The sequence below is a fragment of the Leptosomus discolor genome, chromosome 7 (genome assembly GCF_034619465.1).
Source record: "Leptosomus discolor isolate bLepDis1 chromosome 7, bLepDis1.hap2, whole genome shotgun sequence".
In the NCBI taxonomy this organism is placed as follows: Eukaryota; Metazoa; Chordata; class Aves; order Leptosomiformes; family Leptosomidae; genus Leptosomus; species Leptosomus discolor.
The window spans coordinates 21,217,596-21,242,130 of record NC_141397.1 but is presented as its reverse complement, the minus strand read 5'-3'; the positions used below and the strand labels follow the sequence as shown (position 1 = coordinate 21,242,130).

The following is a 24,535-nucleotide window of genomic DNA, read 5'->3' as shown; positions in this document are numbered from 1 at the left end:
CACACATACCACAGTGGGGAAGAAGACAGCATGGCAGGGTAAAGAGAAGCAATGACAGACTTTAGCTGACCGCACTGAATTGTCACGTATCTTTAAAAAAATATATTTCTGTTGAAACCAAAAGGGAATCTTGGGTTCATACCCATTCACTATCCTTCCTAGTGCACTCTTAGCTGTGCTGGTGCCCTGCTCAGAAAAAAGGGGAATTAATTCTTAATACTGATGAAAGCCAGATCTCACTGAAGCCAGAGTGTCAGTGGTACCAGCTCTCTTCCAGGCTGCCCAGAAATCCTCTGCCTGGCCCATCCCCTTTAACTTTACCAGTAACTTGGCAGACTACAGTATTAAATATACCACCCACAAATGGTGCCCTGCCACCCTGGGGGCCTCCCTGGGCCCACCCACTCGCAAGGAGCACCTGAAGCAGTTAAGCCCTGCACCCCACAGCGGTTTGATAAAGCAGAGACGCTTCTGCCCACCCCCCCCCCCCCCCCCCCCCCCCCGGCATCCCCTCGATGGGGAGGAAGGTTTTGAATCCACAAAGGTCCTGCAACCCTGTGTGCCTACGCGGTGCTTGCCAGCAATGGACTTCACCTGCCAGTGCCACTTTCCCTTACTGACACTTATTTGTTGGGTTTCACCGGTTCGTGGCTGGAACGGGGGCACGGGAGTGAGGGCAGCGCTGGCGGGGTTGGGGGGAGAGGGTGTCCGTGGATAGTTCGGCACGTCCTCTCCCATCACAGCCTGGGGTGAGGTCTTCCCCCGTATCAGAGAAGCTCACGGGTGCTGCAGCTCAGGCCCGCGGGGCCTTCGGGCGGCACTCGACCCTGGCACAGAGAAGCCAACCGGGCGCCGGCCAGGGCCCAAGTTAAACCCCAGGCAGTGCCGCGGGGTTGGGGGCGAGTCACCTGACCCCCTGGGCCGGCCGGCGAAGCCGCGGGGGCCAGCGGTGTCGGGGGAAGTTGAGGCACGACCACGTCTTCCACTCGGTTCGGCAGCCTTTCTGTCAACCTTTGAGACAGCCGCCCACTCCCCGCAGGCAGCGCGGGCCGGAACCTTCTTTCCGAGGCTGCCCGGAAGGCTTTCAGCGTGGGACCACGCGGCGCCGGAAGCTGGCAGTGGTTCCGCCCGCGGTCGCGGCATGGCGGGCTGGGGGCTGCTGGGCCGGCTGGGGGGCCGGCTGTGGGCAGCGGCGGCCGGCGACAGGTAGCAGACGGGCTGGGAGGGGGGGGGGGGGGGGGGGCTGCTGCGGGGGTGGGGGCGCGTCGCAGGGCGGCGAGGGCTCGGCCCGTGTCGCGGCCCCGAGGTGAGGGACACCTCGGCGGCCCTTCCTTCCCCTCGGCGGCGTCTCTGGTCTCCCGCGTTTGGAGAGGCCGCTGGGTGCGGCCTGGTGACAGCGCCCGGAGAACTCGCACGTGCGAAGGTGGCAGGGCCGCGGCTCGGTGCTGGGGCACTCGGGCCTCAGGAGTAGCCCCCGCCTGGGTGGGAGTTACGGCAGGGCATGCATGTTTGCCACGGAAGCATCTTGGCTTCATAATGACTGATTTGAACTACTGCCTTTTGAGTCGCCGTGGCCTGTTGTTGCAGCTAGCCAACTGCATTCTCTAACTGTTGTTAAATACTCTGTTTTGTTGGACTTGCAGGGGACTGAGGGGCATTTGGGCTTTTCGTAGCACTCACAAAAGTTAATGGTAGTGCAGTTAAACTGCTGTAGCTGTTAGCAGTGAACGTGAAATCAGGGAGTTGTTGTGGCTGGAAGGGAGCTCAGGAGGTTTCTAGTCTAACCTTCTGCTCACAGTGTGGCCAGCTCTGAGGTCAGACCAGGTTTTTCAGGACTTTGTCTGGTTGGGCCTTGACAGCCTCCAAGGACAGAAGCTGTATAATCTCCCTGGGACCCTGTGCCAGTGTTTGACTGTCTTCAAGCTGAACATGTTTTCCTTATGTCAACTCAGAACCCCCATTTTCAGTTTATACCAATTCTCTCATTCTCCTGCCATGCACCTTGGTAAACACGGCATGGCTCTGTTTTTTCAGTACCCTTCTCATAGGTGTGGGAAAGCTGCTGTCAGGTTCCCCCTAAGCCTCCTCTTCTCCAGATTGAACAAGCCCAGTTCCCTCAAGCCTCCTTGTAGGGCACGCTCTCCAGCCCCTGTATCTTTGTGGAGCACTGCTGGACTTGCTTACTTATAGACATCCCTGTTGTACTGGGAAACCCAAACTGGATTTAGTATTGCAGATGTGGTCTGCCTCGGGGTGCTGAGGAAAGGATGATGACTTCTTCCCTTGATATCCTGACCGTGCTTCTGTTGATACAGCCCAGGCTGCTGTTAGCTGTCATTGGTGCCAGGAGCTCGCTGGCTCCTTTTTTACCTTTTTGTGCCCTGTCCCGGACTCCCAGGTCCTGTGCCTGACTGGCGAGCAGCTCTGCTGAAGTCATGGCCTGTACCTGGCAAGAGGTTATCCCATCACAGGTGTGGGACTTTGCATTTCTCCTTTATCAATTTCATCAGGTTCCTTGTTGGCCTGTCTCTCTGATGGCAGAGGGACCCCCTTGAGCACTGTCACCTGCTCCCTTCAGTTCGGTTTTATTTGCCCACTTAAGAAAGATGCACTCATCCCCTCTTACAGGTCGCTATTAAGGATAGCAGACAGGACAAGTGCCTGAATAGACTCTTGAGGAACTCTACTTGTAACTGGCCTTATGGTAGAGTGCAAACCGTTAACCATGACTCCTTCAGGCTGATGATCCAGCCAGGTTTTTGCCCATCTGATAGCCCACCCATCCATGCCATAACATCCCAGCTTGGGTAGAAGGGCGACACGGGAGATTGTGTTGAAAGTCTTGCTAAAAGTTGAAGTAAACAGCACCAACTGGTATCTCTTCATTTATGGATATGGCTTTTTTTCATCATAGAAGCATTTGTTTGATTTGTTGTTACTTTTCCCCTTTTAGTGTACTTTAGAATATTTTAAAAGTTAGATGAGAGCACAACAGATAATTAGATATTGTTGGTCAGAGTGGCCAGTTTGCATGACAGTGGTTGAATAGCTTGCTGGTACAATTTCAGTCTTTATGACTGTGTAACGTAATTGTGTAATTATGTAGTATGTATTACATTACAAATATATGTGTTATGAGACATTATTTGAACTGATAAGACACTTAAAACTTTTTCCCATCACTGGAAAGGGGACAGCTGGGCTTTGTAGTCAGGCACATTAACAGTGCAACATGGTGGCATGAGCATCTTTCTGAAGAGAATGTCCAGTTCCTCAACAAGACAATTGCAGAGGAGTACAAAGCTCAGACAGCCAGCAAGCTGTGCCCTCTGAAGGATGAGCCATGGCCACTGAACGAGTGGAAGCCAGGTAAGAAAGTATTTCTTCTGAAGTACCAAACTCATGCTGAAATAGCTGTTGTTGTTGCATTCAGTAACATCAGGATTGTGTCTTGTATTTTCCTTTTTGCTTTTACCTCAATTGTCTGACATATCTAGGAAATAAGTAAATGTGATACACTAGTTCTCTAAAAAGCATTTAAAATATTACAAGGTATTAAGAACCATGTGAGAACTTAGGTTTTAGCCCAAATCAGCACTTGGCCAGTCCTGTTGTTGTACAATGACAAGATAATAAGCTAAGAACTATGCAAAAAAACCTCCCTAGAATATGTAGTATACAAACTTGAAAATGTTCTTGTAAATATTGCTGGATTCTGAGGAAAAACTGTAGTATATAATACATCCCACTTCCGTTCAATGATTCATAGAATCCTAGAATATCTCAAGTTGGAAGGGACCCGTAAGGATCATCGAGTCCTGCTCCCTGCAGCACTGCCTAAAACTAAACCGTATGACTAAGCACTGTCCAGACACTCCTTGAACTCTGACGGGCCTGGTGCCATGACCACTTCCCTGGGGACCCTGTTCCAGTGACTGACCACCCTCTCAGTGAAGAACCTTTTCCTAATATCCAAAGTCTTACAGACTAAAACCCAACATAAAGGTTTTGAGTTTTCAAAAAGGTCACGCCATTTAATAGCAAACAGCAGCGTCTGCAAATCCGTGACAAGATCCTCAGGTATGACAGTGGAAACTGGAAGGAGCATTGTTTGAACTTTGAAGCATTCATTCATCATGGCATGTTTTTCACAGCCATGGACTGTCAGCAGCCAGACTTGACAGATTGCCTTTGCTGTACAGTTACAGTGACAAAATATACTGAGGTTGGGGTGGGAGGAACCTACTACAGTAAACTTTTCAATAGTTAGTTTGGCTCTAGTGAAACTAACTACATGGGTGTTGTATTTTCTTAAAAAAATAAAAGTCTGAAGCATTGGTCGTTCTGAACTTAATGGAGAACTGTTTTGTGTGTTCTGTCAAACACAACGGGGACAGATAGAACTTTACTGCTAGTGGGACTGAAAACAGTGAACAGGTTATTCCTGGCCTACCCGCAGGGAGTCAGTGATGTTTTCTTTCCTTCAACTCCTTAGGAAACATCTGAGTTAATGTGACTGCAGGTTATGAGATGGGCTCTTTCAAATATTAACTGTTCTGTTTTGATCTACAGATTCCATCAGAGTTGGTGTTGTTGCAGTAAAACTGGGAATGATGCCAATATGGACCAAGTCAGGAAAAAAACATGCTGTCACACTACTTAAGGTGAAAGAAATCATAATTAATTTAATCTATACTGTATTCAGATTGTTAAACAGAGGTTTCAGGCAAAAGTGAAACTTATCACTTATACAGAGTAGGAAATCCCTAACGAAAGGAGGGATTTCTCTCAGCCCTGCATAGTACACCATGCCTATTTTCTGTTTGTATCCTAAACGTTCTAGGAGTGGTGTGCCTTCTGTCTCAGGTACTCAAGTGCTGCAGAACTGTGCATGGTGTTACCAAGGTGAGGGAAGATGGGAAGACAATATAAAGTTGGGGTTTGCTAGGCTAGTTGGTTGGGGTTTTTTGCTACCTGCAGGCACTTTGGGATTAGTTTCACCTTGGTTGCTGAGCCTTTGTAGCCCTGAAGCTGCTGCTTCATATTCCCTGGCATCTACTACAGTGATGAAGCTGCTCACTGACCTGTTGCTGCCATATGATGAACCAGTGCTGTGAAGGACACCAGGTTTACAGGGCAAAGGAGCAGGAGCCTAAAGTGTGGGCTGTTACTGTATGCTTTGCCACTGCACACAGTAGGGATTTTGCAGATCTTGCAGGAAAAAGATTGCTATAAAAGTTTATTTGATTTCTAGGGCATTTATGAAAATACAGTTTGCATTCTACTAATATTTTTTTCTAAGTTAAGCTTTTAGTTGGTTGGAAAAAGAATGTCTGGTAAAAAGGTAACATGCTCCCCTACTTGTAGGCTGTATCTCCGGTTATATAGATACAAAGGAAAGCAGACTGACTTTGTTTCACTTGTTTTGGTGATCTGTTACTATGGTCTCAAAGCATACACATCTACTTATACTCAAACACTTTTTTTTTTTCCTGAAGGTGCAAGATTGCCATGTTTTAAGATACATTTCAAAGGAAGAGTCGGGTGGAAAAACATCTAAGCTACTTGTGGGAGGCAAAAATGCATCTCCTTTTTTTGTAAGTGAACCACTTTGGGTGTTTTCGTTAGAGCAGTTGTTTCTGTTGTGATAACATCACAAAAGTAGCATAGGTAGCGTCCCTTAAAAGATTAATTGGCAGACATGCATGCTTTGGAACTGCTCTTCTGTTCCTTGCTTATTTAATGCTAGTGTCAATTTTTGGTTAAGAGAATAGCAAGAAGAACTTTTTGAAAGTTTTTCTCCTTGATTCTCTAGGAAAGCTGTGGGTTTAGGAAGTTGCTTTGATGTGCAGTATCCCAGGTCTGAAGGGCCATTAGCAATGTAGAAACATGTTTGTTCTCTGTGTCTGTGGAGATGCAATACAAAATGAGGACTGCAGGGTACACGCTTTAATGGCCTGTTGTACACTTACCCAGCTTCACTGGTTGTTTAGAAGACACTGTTCTCTAGCTCACTCTTCTGTACTGTTTTATTAGCTCTAGTTGTAATTTTTCCACAGATCTGTTGAGATTGTTTAATTTGCATATGGTTTTACTGATGAGTAAGTTTAAGAATTACATTTTCAGGAAGACATCGTTGTGATTCTAGCTCATCAGCAGTGATATCAAAACCACTGACTTGTTTAGGCATTCCAAATGCCTGATATGGAGTTCCCAGCCAGCTTCAATGGCTAAGGTTGTCCAGCAGAGCTGTCATTCCTGAGGAGGAAAATTGAATTACAGATCAAGGCAGAAACAAAGAAACAAAGCTTTCCCTCAAAGGATTGCAATTTCTATCATTGACTGTTTCTATAAAATATTTTTAAAATACAAAAATACTTCTTGCAGTATCCTGACACTATTTGTTTGATTTAGGCAAGTAAAAAAAAAAAAAAAAAAAAAAAAAGGACTCGTGATTACTAAGCAGATTATTTCAGTTGGTGATTGTGGCTTTTTGAGGACATATATTTTCCTTTTTCAAACAGAAGGTTGTCCCAGAGCCTCAAAATTAATCTGTGTGCTTGTTTTTGCTTTGATGGAGGTGAGGAAAGAAAGATTTTTTTCCCATTTGATAAATCTGTTGGCTTTTATAGTATATTCTACTGATTTTGAACAGGCCTACATTTTAAGGTATCTTTCTTTTATTCAGTGGGTTTATGCCATGTTTGACCATGGTTGCTTGTACTTTTCAGGTGCCTTTCTTGTCATTTCAATCCATTTCCACTTTCCAGGTGTGACGTTTTTCCTGGAGAAATTACAGCTGTGTTTTTTCTTTGCTGTTACCTTGGTTTGACACATGCGAGAATCATGTGAATAACAATTTTCAAGTTGTGTTGTGCTCATTAGACTCCTTGCAGTTGACGTTTTCATAAAGATGATGTTATTAGTGATTCAGTATGTTGTCAGAGTAAATGTGCAGAAAGCAAGGAGATAAATAGAAAATTTCTGTTTAAACAGTTCTTGTGATCTAAGAAAATTTCTTCAAAGCTGAACTACCTAAAAAGTCACCTCAAGAATTTTTTAGTAGTTTAAGTTATGCTAAAGACTCTTTTGGACGTAACATTTTCCAAGTTAGCTCCTATTAATTTGGTTGAATTTAGACTCATTTTACTAAAGAAATTAATTGAATATCCTTAGACCAATCTGTGATGAGGACCTGGCCTGAGACTGAGCTCTGTATTATTATTATTGTTGTTGTTATCATCGTCATTGTATAAACTAGATGATTTCTAAGAAAGAATTTGGCATGCTGATTCTGAACAATTTTACTTGTAAGGTACTAACAAAGGATGGTTTTGTGTGGTTTAGCTGCAGGTTTGAATCATTGCTCTTCTATGTTTATCAGGCTTTATGTGTTTCTTTTCCCTCTGAAATGTCTGAAAGTGAGAATTAAAAGAAAGCTGAATGATACTGTATTGTATTAACACAAGCAGTTTATCTTCTCTTAATTCCTCATAGTAACATCTGTCTTCCTTGGAATCCTCACAGCTACTGATTTTTGATGAATTCAATCTAACGATTCCCTCAGTACTTTTACTAATGGAGAATTTAATGTATTTCTTTTGAGTGTCAGATTGCTTAAAAAATGATAAGGGGTATTGCATTTTTAGCAAGACTTTTTTTTTTTCCTTTTTAGCTTGATGTATTGCAGTCTGTTACAAGTGAACAGATTTTTCATTATTTTTTTTAATGCAGAATTATTCTCAAAAGTGTTCTAACAGTGTTTTGACAAAAATATTTTATATGCTTCCTTTCAGTGAGAGCATATTGGTAATTTTCCTATAATACTGGAATATAGTGTTGGTCTTTTTAAAAATAGGAACATCTAAGAATTCACTCAATGTCCTTCTCTTCAGTATTACTTTTTAGGAAGGCTTTGTAAAGACTGCAGTGTTTTATTTGTGGAAATGCATCTCTTGACTGTTTGAAGAAAACTTGTTGAAGTAGAACAGTGCAAGGCTACAGTAGGACTCTTGAGATGTAAGCAGTTTTTACCCTTTGACTTCACTGTGCTTTCCTTCAGCTGTGGTAGCTGTTTCCAGGCATCCATGCTGAGCACAGAGCTCCCCTTGCTGTCATCTAAGGCAGCAGTTTTATGTAACAGTGGAAATAAAGGATGGATAGGCAGGCATTTAGTAGAAAGAGGATGTCTGGTTTTAATTCTTACATAGGTACTACAGTTTTATACAATTGTCCTCCATTGATGCCTCAAATTTTTGGTCTTAGGGGAGATTTTTGTACTTAGTTGATGATGACTTTTTTTTTTTTTTTTTTTTTGAAAAAGAGGGATTTGAAGTGTTTTGTACTATGAACTCAAGTTAAATCACTCAAAAAAACCTTTTAACTCTCAAAGACTTTATATCCATACTTTCTCCTCAAATGACAGATTCATAAAGTCAAAAATTCTGGTTTGTGTCTAAGTCAGAGATCCTCATCATCTTGCTCCCTCATCCTTCACAAAACGTCCTCTGTTCTCCTAATGCTTTTTAACAGATTTTTGACAACAAAAGGATGGCCACACACAGATCTTCAAAATAAACTAAGTAATGATTTTAAAGTTTTGTTTTTGAGAGAGAGAGAACTGCACAGAACTTTTGAGAAGCGGACCTCAGAGATGTGACTATCCAAGTGTGACAGCATTGTGAGATGCTTAAATTGCTTTCTAGGAGAATTCATTTGAAGAAAAATCAGCTGCATTGTTTTTTTCCTGTGGCCACTGTTTTCCTGCATCACTGTTTCCATTGCTTGGTATCATCTCAGTGATCAGCTGTGCTGTGAGTTGCCTTGTTTAAAACAGCTGAGAACAATTTTAAGTACTTTGAACTTTGTCATACTCCTTTAAAAAGAAGAGACCTTCTTTAGTAAGTCAGCAGTTGTTTGACACTGAGTGTACTTGGTATCTTAAAAATCTTAATCTTAAAAAATTAATCATAAACCTGTTGTTCTTCATTTTTCTTTTTTATCCAGAGACTAGCTTCTTTTCTGTGGGAAGTTACGTATTTCTAGAAGTTTCTGCAAGAACAGGCTTTATTTCTATGTTTTTTTTTTAGTTAAATCAATTATAAATTATATTTATGGTAGGAACTAAGTCATTAGGAGCTTTGAAAGAGAGAAAATGCTTTCAGATTACTACAAAACTCTCTGAAAGTCATGAAAAAGCAGTAATATATTTTATGTACATTCTAAATGATTGGTTTCCCTTTTCTGATCTCAGAAATCTTCATATATCTCTTGTTAACCTACAGCTACATCATATAAACTAGTTGACAGAAACTAAAATGCAGACACAGGGGTTTTAAATTAGTTTCATATGGAGTTGAAATGCTATTCTCGAGATAAAAGTGTAGTATGAGATATCTGTTTCTCTGAGTGGTGTTGACAGTCTGTAATCACTTTCTGTGCTAGGTTGATCCTTTGGTATTTTTAAGATCATTTTATGTCTGCTCTTTGTTACAGAAATCAGAGTCTGCAATGGAAATTTTTAAAGAAGCTGGAGTACCACGGAAGCAGAAAGTTACAACATTTAATGTAACAGATGATGCCATAATTAAACCAGGTAATGCTTTTGACCTACTGAATATTATATGCATAATCGTTTAATGTCTGCCACTTGTAGACCTAAACCAAGTTATGATGTGTATTTCCTCTTTGTTTTGTATGGAAATTGCTGAATTCTTATTTCTTTGTCATTAAGCACAAACAAATTTTTTTCTTATGGAAAACTAGACAATGGGCTTCACTTGTTAGGTGATGAGAAGTAGGATTTTTCCTGGATATTATGTTTCTATTGATTAGAAAATCTGATCCAAGCTAGCTAATATGACCATCAAGTTAAGAAATTGATGTCTGTAACCTTGACTCAGTTGTTGGGTATAAATAGGAATGCATTTACAGGAAGTTTTCTAATTATCCTTATGAGAGGGGCACAGAGAATTTTGTGGTAGTGTTTCTCAGGAGCCTAAAGTAGCAGCTTGAGGTTTGTTTCTTCTTGCTGCATTCAGAAGTAGGACTGATGGCTGTCATATGGCATTTTTTTCTGGCAGCTTGCAAAGTAAAACACATTAAAGCATTTTATGACAAACGTTCTCACTAAAAATCGGTATTAGAAGTTTGGAGATTTAATGAAAAGTTCTCTGTTTTCATGTTAGTTATTAGCTAGTGTATTTAGGTAGCTTTAATTTTGTGCTTTTTGACAGTTATAGATATTTTCCCAAGAATTATGTAGGGTAGGAAATTCTAATGTGTTACATCTTTATTTGCCATTAGAGGAAGTTTTTGCAAGACCTTTTTAAGACAGTGTGGTAACTGATAAGAATGAAATCTGACATGAAGAGGAAGTCTGGACTGATAAAAGGAAGCAGAAGCTTTGAGATAAAGCAGAATTACAAGTTTTCAATAAACTGATTTTGCAGTGTGGGTGTTTTGTACATAACATCCTTCAGGTACATGACTTTCTGTCAGTTGCTTGCTGCTGACAGGCATCTTACCCCAGGTGTGGGTCGTATAAATGTAACATGAAATAATATGAGGATTTTTATGCTTGAGACTTAGGAGATGTTTACATCATTTCAGTTTGTTATCATTTGATAATAGCATGAAAGGGTGTGGACCTGAAGCAATTAATGTTTCATTTTTTTAATTTGTCTTAAAACAGGCTGGAAACTTAAAAATGCAGCTGCGTGGATCTTCAGATTAAAGTTCATTTATAATGAACCAAGTTATCAGTTTTGTGTTGTTTCTTTAAAGCTGCTAATAAAAGAATATTGCACTTGGATGAAAAAAAAATAGCTGCAGACAAAATAAATCTTTAATTAACATTAAAACTTTGATACTACAAGCACTTAGGGGAAGGAGCATAATTGCAGTCAGGTGAGTGGTGTCACTGACCTGACAGCAACACTACTTCTACTGAAGGCTGATGTATAGGTAATTCCCCAGTGGATGAAGCTGTACTTCTGCCACAGTTTTTAGTTTAGTGTATTAACAAAGAGGAAACATTACAAAACTTTTTTTTTTTTTTAATTCTTAACTGTTTTTTTAGGAAGTGTTTTTTGTTTTGGTCTTTTTTTTTTTTTTAAACCCTTCACCTTGTAAGGTGCTAGTAGTTATAAGTGGAACATGTTGTTTTCTTGCAAAGTTTGTTTATTGTTTCTTAACTAATGAAGCGTTTTGGGCTTTGTCTCTTTTGGTGTCTGAGGTGCAACATATCTGAATAAAGCCCCGACCCTTCCTTCCTGCTCATTTGAAATTGAGCTAGGAACAGAGAAATATGCTTAAGTAGTAACTACAAAGCATCTGTTTTAGTCGGTGAGGTTTATAATGAAGAACGAATAATATGTGAATAAAAACAAAGTTTTGTTTCTGTTCTGTGACTGTAATCTACCGATGGTAATGACTGAGTTGTGGTTTGAGGATTTCAGCATTTAGTTGAACATGATCTCTCTTCTTCTTTTGAAGGTACTCCTTTGTATGCTGCTCACTTCCGCCCAGGGCAGTTCGTGGACGTTACTGCAAAAACGTAGGTTCCTAATGATTTAATGTGTACAGTTCATCTTTCAAATAGACCATTTGATTATTTTTTCCCCTTTACATTGGCTTGAACTTGTGACACAAAAGCTGAAATACAATTGCAAGGGTAGTGGCCGGAAATAGAAATCCATTCAGCCATTGCATCAAAAATAACAAATTATCTTTCTTTGCTGAGGCTTACTTTTGATTTTGAACACTGTAGGTAAACAAATACTATTCGGGCTGTGGTTCTGCATGTGTTGTCTGCCGCACATACATGATTAGCACAGAAGTGCTTGACAAATAGCTTGAGAAAGAGGTGCTCAAGCTTAGCGTAGGTGAAGAGGTCTGTAATGCAGCATCTGTGGCACGTACAAGTGGGGAATAAATGCTGAAAGGCGTCAATGCCCAAAACGACTGCTTAATTTTGATTTGGTGAAGAGGTGGGAGGAGAGATGTATCGTGTGGACCGAAAGAAGAGCAGAAAGATACTGAATACATTCAGCAGGACGACAGAGCTGTCAAATTCCTTTTTTTGTTTTCTCTCATATTGCAGCTCATCTCCTTGCCAGCAGTGGCTAATGATTTACTTTAATGTGGGAGGAATGATTTCTTCTCAGACCGCTGGGAATGCCAAATTAGAGCTCAAGTGGTAGAGGGTGTCAAAAGAAAAATTGGCATCTTGCAGCACAGGCTAGTCATGCCTCTTCTGTTACGTCCGTGATTTCCACAAGAGAACTCCTATCTCTGTATTTCAGTGAAGTTTATTTTTGTTGTGTTGTGATAGAAAGATAATGTATCCATTTGATGTTTTTATTTTTTGTGTAATGGAGATACTACCCAACTGGCCTTGGGCTTCATATATATGGGGAAACAGACCGTATCAGTACAGACAAGTAGTTGGTTCTAATACAGCTATGCCTGACTACACCTATGAGGGCACCCTGTTGAGAAAAGGAATTAGCATTTTTCTATGTCAAACTTCCTTATGTAATACTTAGATCTGGTATAGTACTCATTCATCTTCTAAATTGCATTCAGTGAACAGCCTATAAGAGACAATAGCTTGTTTGCAAAGCAAAGCACGGTGTCATTAGGAATACAGTCGTTCCACGTAGGTTAAGTGTCATGCTTTGTTAATGCAGAAAAGCTTTGTTTTTCTGGAATTATTTCAAGAACTAGGGAAGGGGTTTTTTGGCAGTGTAAAAGATACTGGTAAGCAGCTACAGAGTATTGATTTGTATCTGGCTGTATATATTTGAAAATACTAGCAAGCTAAAAATGGACTGGGTGCTTGGTCATGTTCAGTGAATTCATCTTATCTTTTAATTCAGTATTTGTAGTCTGTTTTCTCCAGATATTTGTATGATCCCATTTCAGAAATTAGCTTTTTGTTTGCACTGCTGATTTGGTAGCATATTACGTGTAATCCTACTATACAGGTGAAGAAAAAATTATTCAGCTAAAGAGAAAGATCAGATTTTTTTTATTATCATGGGTTTTCTGTCAATATGATTCTCTAATTGTTTTAGTCTTTCTATATCCAAGGGATTCTTAACATTTTTCTGTGACTTACTTGCATTCTGATTTCTACTTTCAATGTTTCTTTCTTCTTAATTTCTACTTTTCTGCAATGCTGCATTTGTCATATTCCCTTAACTCTTGGGCAAGAGTTTTCATTTCTTCTTTGGGTCTTTTACTTTATTTCATGCCATTTCATCCAGTGTTGCCTAGTCTCATACTTAGGTGGGGTTTGTTTTTTCATTATTTTTGAGAATACTGTATCCATCATTCTTAGATACTGTACCTGTAACAGACTTCACAATGTCGCAAAAATGTCCAAGAAATGCTGTGGTAATTGGCAAAAAACGTTAACTTGGGAATGATTATAGCATTGAGTTACAGCATTTGGGCTGTGCTGTAAGGGAAAAATGAGAACATAGTTCATGTCAGATTTGTGTTGTGAACCGCTCTCGAGAGGAGCCAGCTTCTCCCTACTGAACAAAGAGGGAACCTGGAGAGGTTTGGTCTACAGGCTGAATGAGCTTTTGTACATTGCTCGCTGAAGTCCTCTTTTCAGAAGTAATGTAGGCACTTGGAAGATCCTAAGCTTTGGAAAGGTACTTAAAGACACAATGCTGGGTTACAGTAGGGAGCGCGGTTTGACTTCCTCTGCTTCCTCCCGCAACTTCTGTCTTCCTGATTCAGGCCATTATGAACTTAAAACAGTAATTCCTAAAAACTTGCTATCACTGCTAATAAAGTTTTTAGAAGTATTTTTACGTGATCGTGTTACTTTACATTTTTAAGATTGTCAGTTACATTTATTTTTTTTTACTGGAGGAAACACTGGAGTGTGCAATGTTTGAAATCATATAGATGAAAACAGCAATGGTGGTGTTAATAGCATGATTAATTCTAAGTATGCCTTTAAAAAAGGAAAGAAAACTAGTGTCACCTCAATGAGCAGATAATATAGTGGAATATAAAGGATATTTTAATTTTTTACGAACTTAATGATTCAGATGAGCAAGATACTCTTTTGTATGCTTCCTTCTGCCAAGATGTGAATCAAAAATACGCTCCTTAAAAATGAGCAAGCTTTTTTTAGTTATCGTAGCTCAAACAAAGTACTTGCACTATATTCCAGAGGTCTTGGTTAGCATCTTGATTTGGTTACCAAAGTGTAGGGTGGGTGTTTACAACTGTCTGCTTTTAAACTTTCCTTGCAAATGTTTTTGTTGAAGACTTTTGAAATATTTTGATTCATTTATACCTCTGTGAAGAACACTTTCACAGACATGAGAAGGTTCAGTTAAAGATATATGCAGTTTGGTTTTATTTGAAGTCTCATAATTTGTTTAGCACAGTAAGAGTAGCTTTTAGAACACTGGCAGTAAGCAGTGTGTCTGCATGCTGTCAGTCTTCTCTAGTGCTGAATTTTTTTCCTTAGTACTTGTTTTCAGCAATTTAAAAGCTCAGCCTTTAATGACAAGACTTCAATGCTTCAGGGTTATGTTTCAAAAATGTGTAAAGGCTTAGTGCCCTTTTTGGGATAGCAGTAAACTTCAGAATTCCTGTGGCCTAATGGTCTGGTTTAGCCCTGATACGCTTTGGGCTAAAATACATCCGTCCAGAAACGCTTCTCTCACAGGCTGTGCTTCTGTGACCTTTTTAAGCTGGTGTAGTAGAGGCTGCTGCCCAAAGGGGAGGCGATGCTTGCTCCCACTGAGTTCCCATTGACTTTCTATTGCTGGTACTGGTGTCCTGAATTGCATGAAGGAAAAGATCAGTGTGAGATGCCTGTATTCTTCACTGCGTTAGTTTTCAGCTGAATCAGTTGCATGCCGCAGCTTGTTGATCAGCTGAGTGAGCTTCTGCATCAGTACAAAGGTGACCAGAACATGGGGATGGGGACAGGTGGGACCATACCAAGTGGTGGTAGCCAAGTGTATGGAGATGAAGTTGTATTATACCCTCTTTTTCTGCCACTTCACAACCTGTTTCATGAACATTTCAGAAACCTTTGGAACATCAGAAATTTTGTCACTCCAAAGTCAACGGTAGTTTTGTTTGAAACGTGTCAGAATTAAGTGGTGATTCTAGTGTGTTTATGGTTTATTTAAGCTTTGCTGGGTTAACAGTGTAATCTGAGCCTGAAAGTATGCTCTACAGTTGTCTGAAATTATTCGGCTAAGTAGTTGGAATCCTCTTCCTCTACATCTAAATCATTGTCTTTTAAATTAGCTCAGTTTGAAGAGTTAGCAGCAAACGAAATTGTTGCTTAATTAGAGTGCTTTATTCCAGTAGTTTTCTAAATGAAAGCTGGCTCGTTAGGTACTGGCATTTTACTTGTATCAAACCTGGAAAATGAGGTTTTGTACAAAATCAGGTGGTTGACCTGAACAGCTGCTTTCCTGCAGGTGAGGCTAGGACAACTTCAACAGTGAAGCTGAGTAAAGTAAGTGACTAAATTCCACGTATTGAAGAACAGTGGCATTGTACATATCAAGTCTAATAAAGATAGGTCTTGTGTGTGTTCTTTTGTTCAGCTACGGTGTTTAATGTTACTGTTCTCAGAACAAAAATATATAGTCCTTGATTCAAGCCAAGACAACAGGTAGATGTCTTAGCAAGAAATCGCAACAGTGTAAGCAGGCTGACAAGGGTGACAAATGATCTACTTCAGCGTAGGTTCTTGATTATCGTATCTCAGATACTGCACACAACTTGATTCTTTCAGAGTGGTGTCTAGATATTAATTGTGTTTAATATATGGATTATAGTGGATTAAGATCCCACTTTGACAAACCTTAATATCTTTTGAAAAAATCTAAAGTTGTCAGTACTGTGCCTGTTAAGAGATTTCGGAGTTATACCTCTCCTTATGCATGTCTGAGTTTGTTCTAAATAAGAATTGTATTGTGTTTCTTTTTAAAGAATTTACAGATTTTAATGAACAAGATGTAGTGGGATGTCAGTATTTAGAACTTTTTTGGGGGAAATCAGGGATTCTTAAATGAAATTGTGATGCAGATCATCATAAGAAAAGTAACTCCAGGAGAGGTGAATGGTTCATTGGTGTCTTTTATACATATGTTGGCTAATGTGAAATTACATAGGATAGTGTATATAGTGTACTAAAAATAGTATATAAATACATAGTATACATAAAATAGTATATATTGCATGTGTGATAACTGTGGTCTAATCTTTTGATGTGACTCACTCATCCTAATTTAACGTTACAAAATATTTGTTGGAAATGAACTCATGAGACTTTTTAGTAATAACAGATCTAGTGTTCTTTTCAGGGATTTTTGTGTTTCGTTCACTTTTGTAAAATACTGGTTTAGGTTTAGTTTCAATAACTTTTTCTTGTATTGTATTGGTGATACTTGGTGAATGCATTCACACCTAGTAATTTTTAAAAAGGGCAATTAAACAATTTGAGATTAGTAAGTGATACTAATAGCTGGAATCTGTTCAGAAGTCAACAAGAATGTATTCTTACATGTATTTGTTATTTTTTTGGCAGAATTAAAAAAGTTTAAGATAACCGTAAGCTGTGTAGATCCTTCTCTGATTTTTCTATAGTATTTCTTGAACAGCATGCATCTTAAGTTCTCTTCCTTGCTTATATAAGATGAACATTAGTTTCAAAAGCACTTTGCATTTCATACAGTTGGAAGAATGTAAAATCTTTGCATTAGAAATACAGATGTATTTTGAATCATGGAAAATGTATTAATAATATTTATTTTTTTGCATACAGTACAAAAATCCACCACTTGTCTGAGAACAGATCATAGTCATGTCAAGGTGGACTTAGATTGGAAAAACACCATTCTTCCAGAATGGTTGAGGTATGTTGGCTGAGCTACTAAGTGCCTAGTTGAACAGCCTGCCTCTCTAAATTGTATTTAAACAGATTTTAGTAGTTCCTTACTTTATTTTAAACTTTACATTTTATTTACATAGTCCTAGTTTAGTAGTCTTTATTCTGGTTCCAGCGTTATTTCAGATAGAGCATGAGTGTAGGAAAAAGCATACACTATCTGTGGAATTTTTTTTTATCTTGGCATGTGTTTAAAGAACATTATACATGGTTTATTCTTTTTTAAAAAATAAAAACCTCCAAAATTAAATAAAACTATAGCTTCTTCTTATTAAATTAATAAAAACTTGGATTTATTTTCAATGATGGTGGTGACCGCATCATGATGAATGGAAAATTAATGTTCAAAAAGTCGTAAGATAAAGTGTAGGTAATTCAGAGACCTTCAATCAGTTTTTCACAAATAAAAAATGACATTATTCTAAAGCATTGAACTAATATGATGAAAGAACCTTGGTAGATAGTAAAGCATTATACATTATAAAATACTCTAATTTCAGCATTGAGATATCTTTCTGACTTTAGCCAGAATATTTCAGGTGTTGGAGATTTGTTTTCATATTCCAGATCAATGGATGCATGAGAGTTTTCAGGTTTACCAGAGTGCTCTTTTTCAGTCTGGCCACACTTTTTATAAATTCTCTAAGGCTTCGGTATTGTAAAGTCTGAGTCTTTGTTCACAGGAAATATGTGTGTAATTGGGAAGACCAAGAAGTAAATAAGCATAGTCTATTGCCTAAATCATTAAACACTAGCAACTCTATCTTGTGATGTAATAGCTTCTTTTTGAAGATATCTTGCAGTATTTGGTGAATTAAACTTTTTTTTTTTTTCAAAATGCATCTCTTAATACTTTTAACTGTTTCTTAAATTTTTGTATTTTATTAAAAGGTACAATTTGCGGTATTCTGAATTGTTCATGTCTAAAAATGAACAGTCTGAATGCAATACTGAAGTAGTTTAATGACATCAGGGATTTATGCTTCTTGATTAAAGTTGACAGTACTGTTTTCTTTTGAAATAGTAGCTTTCAATGGTTATGTGGTTTTCTCTGAATTGCAAGTACATTTCTACAGCTAAGAATTAATCATGCCCCAAATCTGCTCACTCTGGTAACTGCGCAGCTGTTGTTATGCAACCAACTTGCAGTTGGTTTTGGAGACTTTGCTGATTCCATCTTCCAGCTAGAGACACCAGAAGTATTCTACTTGGAGAACATGGCCAATAATAGATAGTTTCAAAGGAAAAAAAAAGCGTTTTGGCAGAACAGATATGAGTGTTCCTATGACTTAGTTTCTGCTATGTTTCAGAGTTATTAATCCCCTAGCAATCCCAGACATAGAAAAAAACAAATTTTGCGCCTTTCTCAAAGCATTATTTTTCAAACCATTTTTTTCACAAATACTGCTGTTCATTACTGCAAGCTTTTAAAATGAGCTGATTCATGAGAACCTGGTGTAACAAATCCTTGCACCTTTTTGATTTCTGTCTTGTGTTCCTGATCCCAGGTAACCCAAGTCGTCCCTCCTGCAGATGCCTTCAGCTCCCCCTCATAGCCCTGGCCCTCTCATTATCACCACTGTCTGCTGGCCTGGAAGGACCCTCTTCCTGGTGGCAACCACTTGCATGACTGGCCAGCTGGCAAGTCAAAGGAACAGATCATGACTTCAATCATGTTTTAGCATTTCCTTAGTTAGTTGTAGGAAAGGAGCAAAAAAAATCAGGTCTTTCTAACCAATAATTTTTATTTCGGACAATTACATATCTTTCTTCTGTGCCACATTTAACTGGAATTGACCACTAGGTTCTGAGCAGGAAAGGGGAAAACCAAGAGACAGATACCATGGTTGCACAAATCTTGTTTCCTTACAGTTCTGTGGTTTTAGAGTCTTACTGTTTGTGGCTGGTTTTGACTGTAGTTTGATTTGCTGTAGGCAGCTAGGCTAGCAATCAGAGAACTAATCAAGTGGAAGAGGAAAGAATCCAGCTTTTGTGAATATTGGTGTTTTCCACATTTGTATGTTTTTCTCAAGTTCTTAATAATGGTGCTTTTTTTGATCGAGGGAGTCAGCAAAATGTAGTCCATGTATACAGCTGGCTGTGTGCATGCTCATACCTGGCTTTAGTTTCCTGTGTTTGGCTGGAAGGTTCTAATGCTTGAACTAATAGGATCATGACATTGCAAAGTGCATTAGCAGAGAAAGGATTTCTGTAAATTGGAGGAAAAGGATCATCTTGTTAAATTAATTAAATAATCGGTGCAGCCATAAACTATGTGGTCAGACTTTTCCTTTTGGAAACAGACAATGCCAGTTTAAACACACACTTTTAATTGTCTTTTCTTTTATGTAGTGGTCAGGCAGTTTTTCCTATTGAGTCTGTCCCTGCAGTAAAGAAGAGAACTACAAAGCAAGTAATATTGTCATGTTCCTCAAAGACTGAGGCATAGACTCTGAAAATATGTTTTATTTGTTATTGTGGTTTAGACCTTATTTGTCAGATGAGTACACATCAAAAGAGTTAAGTGTTTTCACTACACAAAAAACTGTTTTCAAGAGACAAGTCTGTTGTAGTTTTGACAAGAAATGTTCCTTTGTTTATTTTTATGCTAGTCTAACCAGGCATCTCTTTCCTCATTTGATGCTTGGGCCTGTCATTAGGTTTTGGTATGTGTTATTATACAGTTGCTTTTATTCTGGGTTTTTGGTGGTTGTTTTTTGTTTGTTCTGGTGTCCGCTTGGTGAAAGCTTTGTTACAGTACTATTGAGGACCATCACAGCAAGGAGCATTTTATGTTAGTCTTTTTGCCTATTTGTCTCTCTTTTAGTGCTTCTTATTCTGCAAATCAACCTTTAAGTATTGTGCTAGAATATGTTTATGGTATAAAATACAGATTTTTTTTTTTTTTTTTTAAATTTTTTACATATTTTTCTCTCTGATGAGCTTTGCTAAAGATAAAAAGATCACGAGCCTGACTGAAATTATTGGTTATTGCTAGAACCCTAAGTCTGACTAACCTAGGTTTGTTTCTTAATTATTTTTGTTTTCAGAATTGGTAAAGGATTTCAAGGCGTCATGAAAAGGTGGGGATTTAAAGGTCAGCCTGCAAGCCATGGCCAGACAAAAACTCACAGACGTCCTGGAGCAATATCTACCAACGTGAGGATTCTTATATCCTGTTAAACATTCAGTATTTTAAGAACTGCTTACTAAAAATGAACAATTTCACAATAGCTAGCTGTTATCATCTGTTCTGCGGTAGCAGAGAATCCCAGCTGTTTCAAAGGAAGTTCAGAAACCTGTGTAGTGAGCAGAGCTGTTCTCTTATGCCTCAATTTATGAATATTCTATATTGCTGGTAAGTGAGCAAATGTATTTTAACTGAGCAAGTTGTGGTTTGCAGTATAGCTGAAAGAAAGTCTTAATGCTTCAAAAAGAGTTCTAAGAATCTTTTATCGCAACATTTATAGATTGGTAAGGATTTACCCGCTATTTTATACTGCAGATGCTGTACTATTCTTTGGAACCTTAGTCGCTTTTATCACCTTTCCTGGCTTGTGTAGCTGCTTAATGAACTCTTTGATTCCCAAAATAGTTTATTTGCTTCTAAGCATTTTTGTGCAGAGTAGGGAGTAATATTTTTTTGTTAATTTCAAACTATAAATAGTATTAGTTTAAAAGCTCTTTGGAACAGATTTATTTAAAACTTTGGCCCTATAAAGGTTGTGCAATAATTAGGCTGAACTAAGAGGAATTTCTGCAAACTGACTTTGTTATACAGAATTAAGACCAACGGAGTCACAATACTGAACCTGTATTTTCTCAGAGAAATTAAAATAAAAGTTAAAAAAGTATCAGCAATGCTCAAGGGAATTGTAAAAGTGTAAAGGCACCAGGCAATGAAGTTAGAGTAATTGAGGCTGTAAAAGCATACCATACTGATTATACTCCTTCATTTCAGCTGGAAAATGAATTCTATACCTGGCACAGTTTTCTCTGAAGACTGAAGAATGTAAATATTTGAACATACAACAGTTTGGTTTAGTAGATGGTATTCATCATTACAAAATAACCCCTCTTTACTTTTCTTTAAATTAGAATTTCCGAAGCAGTGGTGCTAGATGTAGTTTCACAAAGTATATAGAATGGGAAATAGTACTGGAAATAGCATGGTAAAAAGGAAACAAGGTAAAAGGATGCAATCAGCGAAAAACAATGCCTTGATTTTTATTTTTGATCTAGTGTTGACCATCTCGGCTATTTTTGTAATCCTGAATTGTTCAGTACAGAATCCTGTCCCTACAACTTCATTGCAGCTGATTTCCTAAAATCATTATTTTCACATGGGTTAAAAAAGTAAACATCATTAATGAATAACAGAGTGGTGCAGGAAACTAGGACAAATCCCTTGATAATACTGTAGAACTGAAAATTATTGCACTTACTCCTGCTTTTTCTTTTCCACCTTTGTTCTCCAGGTTATACCCAGCGAAACAAAAATGGGATACAGAAATTAAGCAATAGCAGGGAATGTAATTGAAAGCTCTGTTCTCATATATACATGCTTTAAAAAATTCTGTATTACATCGATATAAAACTCATGGACTGGGGCAAGGAGAGAAGCTACAGTAAATCTTCATTTTGGCAGACTTCTAGGGCAGGACTGCTCTGGAGCTGTGTGGTACCATCCGCAAGTAGTTTAGGCAAGTGTCCAGCTGCTACAGTCGGTGATGTAGGCGAGAGTCTTGTTTTGACAGGGGTTGGGGAAAAAAAACTTTTCTTGATTTTTCACAAAGTGAAAGTATGGGATGAGTGTAGATTTTGCTCTGAATCTGTACACAGTAAGTATTGAGCAAAGCTAGAATCCCTTTGTTCATGTAACAGTATTTATAGCAGTTTTATGATTGAGGTTGAGTATTTCAGGTAACATGTAGAGTAATACCTAACCTCCAGCAGGAGGTATTTAAAATGCTATCAGTATTAGAAATGCTCAATATTAATATTTTCAACATTGGAAATGCCAGCATATTTTCTTTGGTGCTCCTCTTGAGTTTGTAAGTGTCCCTCTTTCAGTTACATGATTTTTTTGGCCCTGTTTTTATCTAGAAAGCTGCCAAAGTTTATCGCGGAAAGAAGATGCCTGGTAAAATGGGTAACATCTATAGAACATCTTTTGGATTAAAGGTGAGTGCTGAGTTTACTAGGATATGTATAAGGTGGTTGTATTGCCAAGTAGTGAGCTTAGCCATGTAGCCTTGTGTTGCTGTACTGTCTGTCATTTCTGTCAGAATCCAGACAGGAGCATCTTGAAGTAAGCAAGCTGGAAAGCCAAGAGCAGCAATTGTGTGCTCCTGTCTTCTTGTGGGTTACAAATAAATTATCTAAATTATCTGAACTCCCTTTGCATATGTGTACCCTGGGAACTGGGATTTCAGGTGAAACTTCCATATCTGATGTGTTTTTCGCTGTGTCCCTTGACTTCTGCCTTTGAAGTGGGAAAACAGTCAGGCTTTTGGTGACCTTCAGGTCATGTTTTCATGCCTATTCCACTTGTTGAAACCCAATTCAAGTCTGAGTTGTTTGAAATCCGAACTTTATCATGGTCCTTCACTTTCTTGTGCAAAAATGGGATTATAGTTTCTGTCTAGATTGTGGTGTGTACATAGCAGTTCCTGGGCTGTTACAGCTTCTGTTCTCTGTCTCTGAAGGCAATCTCTGCCATTTGCACAAAAAGCGTATTAGCCTCTAGTTTGAAAAAAAAAAGTGTTCTGCTGCTGCTCTGTGCTAACTAAACCTAACTTTTTATGACTGAAAGTGTGCGTGTTCAGTTGAGCACCTCATAGAATTAAGAATTTAACAAATGGCCACAGTAACGTTGTCATGAGCCTATTTGTTTTGATTTGTCAGGTGTGATGTTTTTCAACAGCTGTTGCTGTTGGAGGGAAAAGAGACTTGGGAGCTTTGGTTGGTGTTACGCTGAACCAAGAGCTGCCTTACCAGATATAGCCTGATCGCAAGCTCTTAAAAACTGTGTGATAGACTGCTGCATTAGAAAGCTGTGCGCTCAGGGTAGTGCGTGACTGAATTTTGTGGCAAGTTTAGGCCTGTGCAGAACGTTCTTCTTCCCCATACTACCACCTCCAGTGAAACAGTTTGTGCTTTGCTGGACTGCTGAGGAATAGTCTCTAAAATGAGCTCAATGTCTTTTTTTTTTTTTTTTTTTTTTTTTTTTTTCCTGTCTCCTAGGTGTGGAGGATCAACACAAAACATGACATTATTTATGTAAACGGGTCTGTTCCAGGCCACACAAATTGTCTGGTGAAGGTATGTTTGCTAGTTTTAACTTGCTGGTATTAGTGACTCCTAAGCTCTCTACAGCTCTCTTCTTACAGAAAGAAAAACATTGACTGAATGCAGTCTTCATTTCTTCAGTGTCCCATCTTATACTATTGAATTAAAGGGCAGTAGGATCAGTTCTGTAAAAGAGAGTGATTAATAGGGGCAGTGTGTCACCACTTACTTTAAGCAGTTCTGATGTGCAATTAAGGCTGTAGTTTGACTGGCTTTTCATCTGTGTATTGGACTGAATGACCTTTTCTTCAACTGTGTTCTAAGTATTTTTTCTAATCCTGGGCCATGAACCTGGTCTAATTAAGTGTGAATTTGTTGTAGGATGTTATTTTTAAATTATAACATATGTGTACAAGCAGCATAATGTAGCTGAAAAAATGAGTAATGTTTGATGTTCAGACTTTATTCTTTGATCTTAATAATATTCTTAAGCAAGAGCTAATTGTTGCAAAAGCTTGTGCATCTTGTTCTAGTCATGCTGTTAAAATCCACACTTACATGGTTCAGTGGCAACTGCATGTACATGTCTCAGATGTCTTATCTGCAAGGGTACATTTTATGAAACCATTGAGACTCTGAATACAGCACTTATTTCTACCAGCTCATAACTTTTATTCTAACTAAACTCAGTAAATTCATTTTTTGATTTCTGATTTTAAGTGAGTTAAGAAAACAAACATTTATTGTACACCTGTAATATAAGCTGTTTTTAAAAGCAAAGGCATGTGTGTTAATACCACACATTCTTAGGTACATCATGAAGACCTCATTTAAACAAATCAATGTCCCCTTGCTAATCACACACTGCACACTTCTGCTTGGAGGAGAACCTACTAGAAGCGTTACATGCTTTCTGTCATGATTGGGTCACTTCCACCGTTTTCTTCCGCCTTCTCTTTTTCTTCACTCAGACATTAGTCTTGCTTAGGCTGGAAAGCATCCCCCTTAACACCTTGGATTTACTGATTTTGTTCCGAAAGAAAGTCCTGGTGTGAGCTTAAAAACATGCTTGAGGCAGCAGTACTTCCACGTTCAACAGCCTTGTTAGCAGGAGGCTGCTGGGCCAAGCCATCTGAGCATCTGCAGTAAAACAACCATGTTGACGTCAGTGGTGTGAAGAGGGTAATGGGCTTTGATTGCCGTGGTAGTCTGCTACATGTTTAGTGCTTGCCATGTCCAGGAGTGATTTCTGTTCAGTTCATTTGCCATGGATGATGACTGAAACTTTATCCTAAGACC

The 24,535-nt window shown here is 38.8% G+C and overlaps 1 protein-coding gene across 2 annotated transcripts in view; it reads left to right on the top strand.

Moving 5' to 3' along the window:
• The first annotated feature begins 1,141 nt into the window (after nt 1-1,141).
• MRPL3 (mitochondrial ribosomal protein L3) overlaps nt 1,142-24,535 on the top strand; it is a 29,953-nt gene continuing 6,559 nt past the window's right edge. The window contains exons 1-10 of one of the 2 annotated variants that reach the window (XM_086468028.1): nt 1,142-1,192; nt 2,434-2,456; nt 3,191-3,369; nt 4,573-4,664; nt 5,499-5,597; nt 9,496-9,595; nt 11,497-11,557; nt 19,996-20,104; nt 22,052-22,129; nt 23,192-23,269. In XM_086468028.1, the coding sequence (XP_086324154.1) occupies nt 1,142-1,192; nt 2,434-2,456; nt 3,191-3,369; nt 4,573-4,664; nt 5,499-5,597; nt 9,496-9,595; nt 11,497-11,557; nt 19,996-20,104; nt 22,052-22,129; nt 23,192-23,269 (870 nt within the window). Of the gene's footprint in view, nt 1,207-2,433; nt 2,457-3,190; nt 3,370-4,572; nt 4,665-5,498; nt 5,598-9,495; nt 9,596-11,496; nt 11,558-19,995; nt 20,105-22,051; nt 22,130-23,191; nt 23,270-24,535 lie in introns of both variants that reach the window. The other variant, XM_086468026.1, reaches the window with a different exon arrangement.